General features: G+C 40.4%; 1 protein-coding gene across 1 annotated transcript in view; it reads left to right on the top strand.

Moving 5' to 3' along the window:
- Positions 1-7,842, top strand: part of reln (reelin) — a 95,699-nt gene continuing 87,857 nt past the window's right edge. Inside the window, 1 exon segment of the mRNA XM_016291464.1 lies at positions 1-348. Within this exon segment, the coding sequence (XP_016146950.1) occupies positions 117-348 (232 nt within the window). The 5' untranslated portion in view covers positions 1-116.

Genomic DNA, 7,842 nt, shown 5'->3' with positions numbered 1-7,842 from the left:
TGAACTTCCCGTGTGTGAAGGGAGGACAGACACACACACACACTCACCTGTGAGACTCACACACACCTGGCCGCGCGCACACACACACTCTCTCTCCTCGAGCTCCTGGAGCAGAGATGTTCAGGGTTCGGGCCGCACTCGCCTGCGCCCTGCTGCTGGTGTCGGCGCACGCTGTGGATTTGGGAGGCTCTCCGTCCGGCTTCTACCCGCGCTTCAATCCCTTCTTCTTCCTGTGCACCCACCACGGTGAGATGGAGGGCCCCGGGGCCGAGGGAGGAGGAGAGGTGCTGCTCACCTTCCAGATCCAAGGGAGCCCCGGCACGTACGTCCCGGGACAGGAGTACCAGGGTGAGTACATGAGTCTGATTTGCTGACCTCAGGCACTCCGGCCGACAGCCAGTCATAATGTAGCACTTCATTAATAAAGGGAGGTTTTTAGGGTAGTTTTGCTTCAGCAGTAAATGCACTACATTTGTGAAAGAATGCACACAAATGTTTCAAATGTGCTTTGCATCTCAGTGAAGTCAAAATAATAACATCACTGAATCACAATGGAAGTTAGTGGAGTCATTTTACAAGAAAACCCTATTTCAGTCTTTCAAGTCTGTCAAAAATTTCACATTTAATTCTATGTGTTCTTTGTAATTATTTGTGAAGTTTACTAGCATTTCTGAGTGAAAATGGTCTCAAAGTAAATCCTACAGCAATATTTTTCAGTGTAGATCAGGTCAGAATGGCTCTTCAAGGTAATAATTTCAGGTGAACACGTTTTAGCATTGGAAGGGTCTCTATAACAGTGCTATTTTAGTATAATTTAGATACTATTATAATTGATACTAATATATTAAATCAGCTTTATATTTATATTTTCAGTTTTACTTTTAGATAAAGTTTTAGACATTTTGTTGTGTTTTTGTCATTTTTAGTAGTTTTAGTAGTACATAGACATATGTGTTTTATATACACATATGTCTATGCAGTTTTTATTAATTTTCATTTCAGTTGTAGTTTTAGTTATTTTAGTACAGTTGGTTAAATTAAAACAATATATATATATATCTTGTTTTATGGTTTTAGTCATTTTAGTTTTCTGTTTAATTTTTAGGTAACTATAATAACCCTGGTCTGAAAAAAGTTTTTAAAAACACATTTAATTGCAGGTAAGGATGCAAAACCAGCAGCAAAAGCACAGCTGCTGCGTGTGAAAACAGATTGCAGTCTGTGTGTGAGTGAGATGATTGTGTTTATGTAACTGAGCACAAGTATTGATGTGAAGTTGAACTATTCCACTTTTCTCCGTTCTTCTGTGCCGTGTGATCCCAGCGCTCATGTGTGGGTGGTTTATCCTGAGGCCAAAAGCACTAGATTCTCACAAACAACTCACAAGAGCACAACAGGTGCAGTGCAGCCACAGTATATGTGAATAAGAGAGACACTCTCTGGATCAACACATTACTCGCAGCTCCTGTAATCAAGACAATCACACTCTGCTCATGTAAACACAAAGCTGCAATATAAAGTAAACGCCACAGGTCTCTGTTTTCTTGATTTTACTGTCACGATATCTGAAGTGCTGGATGTAAAGCATGCCCGTGTCTCAGAGGCTGATCTGCTCTCCTCTCAACTCTGCTTTCTGCTGGTGTTTTGATGCTTGTGAAGAGCGGCCGCTGTTCTTTGTGTGAGGAGAGAAGCGTGAGGTCTTGTGTTCTCAGCTTTATCTTCCTTATCCAGACCTGCGAGATCTACAGGGACGTGTTCATTCTCAAACAGGCGCCTGTGTCTTTGTGTGTTCGGGGGTTGTGAGGATTCTGGGGATTAATGGGGATGGAAGGCTGAAAGACAAAGAGAACAAGCCAAAGTGCTGCACATTTATAGAGTATCAACGTTCTAGAAACAAATACACAGATAATCATGCTGAGAGACTGAACAGGACAGACAGAAATGCAGTGAACACTGTAATTGATTAGGTGAGTTAGTGTGAAAATAGAGAGCAATGTTTTACACTGCTAACATCAGTGAAGTGTCTACAAAGAAATGTCTTCGTTATAAGGCTACTGTTTGGCATGATATTCAGATGAGAAGTCCTCACACCGAGCGATGTGAAGGCATGTCCTAAAAATGCAATGCATATTTTATCTTCGGTTTTGATGAAAATATAGCCTGCTCCTAAAGTGTACTTCATTAGGAGTGAGGTTACATGGCTTGAGGCCAGTTGCATCTTTAATCAATAGATGTGAATCATGTGATCCGCGTGAGCCTTCTGAGTTTAGAGACAAAATCCAAGTCAAAGTTTATTTCTCAAATAAATCAGCAGAAGTGTCGACAATGAAATGTGTTGTTCAGAAATGGTTTATATTGGAATAGAAATAAATAAGTAAAGAAAAGCAGTGGTAACAAAAGAATAATATTTTAAGGTAATTTTGAAACTGTGAAAAAAAGAGGAAATATTGAGAAGAACTGAGGTTACAGGAATATGTGTACATAATATGTGATATGTATCATAATATCATGATATGTGAAGGATGCTCTTATGACACTCTCTGATGTTTAATGTTCCTAAAATCATCGCAGACGCAACACTGAGCAGTTTTCTGAATATGATATAAAACTTGCCATTTTTCTTTCTGTCTACTTTGCATGATGGGCTTCTGATGTGCACCTCCTTTACTGACGAGCTTTACAATATGATGCTGAGCCGTTCCGTAGCCTCAGTCTGACACGCTCTAACGTCCCGTGGGAAATCAGATCTGAATTTCAGCATGCTATGCTATTTGTGAATTGATATACTAATGTGTGATTCATGTTCTCATTCAGCCACATTCACTGAGAAACAGATGAAATGTCTAATGGACCGCTGACTGCAGCCTAACAAGGCACTTATTTTACCATCTTCACACCCAAATGATGGAATCTATCAGTGTCTCCTGCATGTAGAAGATGACAGAACTTAAGGCACATGCAAGACTCTTTCTGAAAATACAGTTGTTTTTTAATGTATCAGTGGAAACGCTTTTGTTACATCACTCAACTGAACTAATTATTTTACATTTATACCGCAAAACAACAGCACATGTACAGTTAGGCTACTGCTCTCGTGAAAATACAGTAACGTGTGTTAAATGTAGCACTTAAACCTAAATGTAATGTTTGATGTTCATTTAACGCAGCCTATATTTTGACCAGAAGTACAGCGTTCCGGGTTTGACGCGCATGCGTGCCGCGCTCGTTCACTGAATTCTGTGAAGTTTAATGGAGACTTGCTACTGTCTTTTGAGCAAAATGGAAATACTTGTGACTTTCTAACATTTTCAGATAAGGATATAAGCAACAAATATAAGTTATGCGCTGGGAAATCACGTCTCAAACGCATTAAAGTGCACACGCGTCTGCCAAAACACCTGACAGGGCTTAAATGCATGAGAGTTTGTTTGAGGTTTAGGGTGCTTTCACACTGGCAGTCCATGCTTCACATGAAAAAAGCGGTTCTGTGAAAGCTGCCATGCGGACCCGGGGCGCACCGGGGTACCGAACCCGAGACTACCTGAAGGACTACCTTCTGAGCTCGGCTGCAAAGGAACTCAGACTCGGTGCGCACTTAATCAGGCAGTAAAGTGACGTGTGCATGCATTTTGGCAGTGTAATAAAAAAGTCCGTTTGCAAGCCTTCATGCGACGCACAAACAACCGTGGACAACCACACTCACCCAGATAGCACACGTCTGTTAAAGATCTCTTCATCTGGAAAGCATCTGCTGTGTACACACCTCTGATAGACGTCTGTAAGATGTCAGTTTTACATTCATTCTAAATCATAAACATCTTCAAGACATCTTCTAAACGTCTATTTGACATCTGATAGGAAACGTCCTGTAGACGTATTGCAGATGTGCAAACATTCTAAAGAATACGTCTAGCAGATGTAATGCTGAATCACATGTTTGCCGTCTGTTGATGCAGGAGAGTCTCAAAGGTGAAGCTAATTAAGGCCCTGTTTACAAACCATATTAACATCTGAGCAGCTGTGATCTGACTGAATGGAGGGGAGGGTCTCTGATTTCATGAGTGATTCGAGAAATTGGATCAGGAAAGGTTTCGGAGGATGTTAATACCAGGTGGGAGCAGTTCAGATTCAGTTGTAAAATGCGTTTTAGATTACAGAGCCCATTCTGTGACATTGAACAAGTTCAGACTGCACATTTGTGAGGCATTAAATAAAGAAAAATGACTCCTCTCAGGTGGAACCAAATGAACTAGCTCGAGATACTTTCCAAAGCTATGATGCAATAATTCATGAATTGTTTTGCAGCCCATTGTGATGGGTTTCTGCATAATGTGATAGCTGCTTAATGGGCAGGGCCTGCGCTGACGGCTGGCTGTTTGGCTCTGAATGTGACAGTGAAACACGGCTCAGGATTAATCCCATGCATCTGGCCATGGGCTTCACCCTGGATAGTGAGGATGGCAGTCGAACATGCCAGAGAGATGCTAGTACTGTGCCAGGTAGTCATTAAACTCAATACAAAATGACCAGCGATGATGCCAGTGTGCAGAGCAACCTGCAGGCCATCTGCAAGCTTTTCCAAGCAGCCATTTCAGTCTCTGCATTTAGAAATGAAATGATCCAGTGGTCTCTAATGAGCGAAATGTTCTTCAGGGCTGCTGAACGCGGGGTCGTCGTTGTTTTGCTTGTTAGCGCTGAATTACAGATTATGAATTGCTCCTCTAAAATTGTAATCAGTTTACGTTCAAGCTCCTCATTGTCATTGAAAGAGTAATCACTGGCGATTAAATGGCTCATTCATGCAGAAATGAAGTGACTTCTTTTTGAATGGGCAATTAATTCATTGACACCCGATTCATTCAAAACGCAGATTCATTTAGTAACGAAGCGCCGCTCTGCGTCGCTCTGAGATGTGCAGTGGTGCTGCTGTGCTTGTTTGTTAGTATTATCTTTGGAGAAATAGAGCAAAAACAGACAATTGTGATAAATATGTGTCTAGAACGTAATTCCAAATATTAAAATATTGTTTATTCAACTGTTGTATAAAATCAATATCACATTTGCAATCGTATTGATATTCAGGGAAAGCAGCAGTCTTGCTTGTGAGATACTGTTTAACTTTAAATATGAGACAAAAACTCATGCAGGGACATTTTGCCTGAATTCCGGGTCATTCTGACTGCTTTCTAATAGTCGTGATGTAGTATCAAGGCATGATTTTGTGACGTGAGTGACATACTCAATGTTAGCTCACACATCATTAAAACAACAATTTCTGTATTATCATACACTGTAAAAAAAATCCGTAAAATGTACGGTAAAAAAAGTAAATTGCAGGAATTTTACCGTAAAAAATACGGTTGCAACATTTTAGGTTTTACGTTTTAACTTAAATTTACGGTTAAATGCCGTAATTTCATTTACTGAAATAATGTTAATATACCAACCTAGTGAAGTACTGAAATCTGTTTTGTACCGTTATAATACACCGATAATAATAACAACATATATAGAAACTGCACACAGAGTCATTCACACAAACACTAAACAGCATCACGGTAACACACATGAGACTGAAATAATACAGTAAACATTCATTTAACAACATTAGGTGTAACACACAACCCTAATGTACAAAACTGATAAGAAAAAACTAAGAAGAAACAGTTATTTCAACAAAAAAACATCAAATTTGAAATGTAATGCAGGGAATTCTGGGAATGTCAATTTACGGTTATTCACTGTAAATTATACGGTCTTTTTCACTTCCAAAAACGGTATACTACCGTAAAATTACATGTAATGTCCAATACAGTTTTCACCGTATATAGTAGGGGAACTTACCGTTAACCATTTAACAGGTTTTTACTGTAGCATTTTTGCAGTCTTTTACCGTTATATTCACGGTCATACATATTTCACACAGCTCTACTCAGAAACTGCAGCCAGAAGCGTACAAACTGTTTTAGTCTTAACGCAAAAAATGCTGTGTGTCTTAAGTTTTCCTAACACACGACAGACTAGAGCTGATAAAACTCCCAATAGCCAGCACCTGTGAAGTGTTTGTAAATGTATGGGCTGAACTACTGTAGAGAAACGAGTATCCGTTACAGCAATTATCATTTGGTGAAGTAATTTGACATGTTCCTCGTCTGTCCTGAAAGCTCAGCTGATTCTGAAGCGCCTGTAATCGCAGCCTCGGGCAGCGTGTCATTCCAGCTGATCACATTCAGACCTTCACCACAGCGCTGAAGCACTCGAGCGCCTTTCACCGGCAGATTAGACTGAACTGTGACGCTGGAAGCTTGTACCCGTTTAAAATCAATAGATGCATTTCATTCATTTCTGCTTTGTTGAGAGGAAAGTGAAGAGGGATCAGAAAATGTCTTTATACTAAGGATTGTGTGCATCATGTCAGTGGAGTGATCGCACCAAATGACAATGGTTGCGTTTTTCACCAATAACGTCCCGTACCTCTCCATGCCCTCACACATCAGCTCTCAAAGCAGCTGCCGTCTCCAGATCTGTCACAAGCTCATGAACATTACCCTGAGAGCTGTTGACCTCAAGCGACCAAAAGACGTTCCAGAGGCCACGTTCTGTGTGAAACAACAATAGTCGGAAATGAGAGTGGTTATTGTAATTAGCTCTCCCACTTTGTTTGCTTTCTAGACAAAAATAACTGTTTGTGAGAGTTCAGCCCACACGTATCATTCTGTTCTGAGTAAACAGCACATGCACCCAAATAATCTGTTTGTAATCAGATTAATAGCTCAATCAGACTGAAACGCCCTCGTGTAAACATAAAAAAATAAAGCATGTAAATGCTTGAATATGATTTGCACATGCATAGTGCGGTGTTGCACATCGTTACATATGTTTTGCATCTTATGGACGTGTGTATGTTTATTTACATTTTACGAACTGGTCAGTGGAGCAGATTGAATATTTACAAATGAAAAAAAAAGCTCTTTTGACATGGACAGTATGTCAGCTTTCATTCAGATATGTCATCAAGGCAGACTACAGTTACTCTCGCTGTAGCTCCAGTGATGTTATCACAGCATCTTTCTCCAGTTCTGAACACACTGACACACCGCACATGTGCTGAAGCTGTGTTCAGAATACATGCAATGCACATGGAAACAAATATGGGAATCAGATTGCAATGTTTAGGGTTCATTTAAACAGAATCTAAAATCAGATTGGATTCATTCAGTTTGATGAAAATAGTGCATGTAAACATATTTAATGAAGGCTCAAGTATGAGCAAAGCTCTGAATGATGAAATCCAGTGGTTTCATGCATCTTCTCAGGAAGAGAGCAGAAACACATGGAGTTCTGGGTCATCAGATAACTTTACACAAATATTAGCATGTTTTAAGCCAGTTTTACTGGGAGTGGAGCAACGCAGACTAGAGCCGGCTGCCGTGATGTGTAATGTGTCAGCATATAGAGATTCTGATATATCGTGGTGTAATCGTGTGATTTTGATGTAATTCATAGTTAGGAAATTCAGTGTGATGTGTGCTTAATAATAAATGAGCTGGTGCTTCTATCGTGTATGATTTCACATCTGACAGCTTGCAGAAAACAACCCGTTAGAGAGACTGTGTTCTACCTGACTGACATATGGCTGATCACTGTGTGTGTGTGTGTGTGTGAGTGTGTGTGTGTGTGTGTGTGTGTGTGTGTGTGTGTGTGTGTGTGTGTGTGTGTGTGTGTGTGTGTGAGTGTGTGTGTGTGTGTGTGTGTGTGTGTGTGTGTGTGTGTGTGTGTGTGTGTGTGTGTGTGTGTGTGAGTGTGAGTGTGTGTGTGTGTGTGTGTGTGTGTGTGTGTGTG

Source organism: Sinocyclocheilus grahami, unplaced genomic scaffold (genome assembly GCF_001515645.1).
Source record: "Sinocyclocheilus grahami isolate Dianchi unplaced genomic scaffold, SAMN03320097.WGS_v1.1 scaffold271.1, whole genome shotgun sequence".
Classification (NCBI taxonomy): Eukaryota; Metazoa; Chordata; class Actinopteri; order Cypriniformes; family Cyprinidae; genus Sinocyclocheilus; species Sinocyclocheilus grahami.
This window is presented reverse-complemented; position numbering and strand designations above follow the sequence as displayed.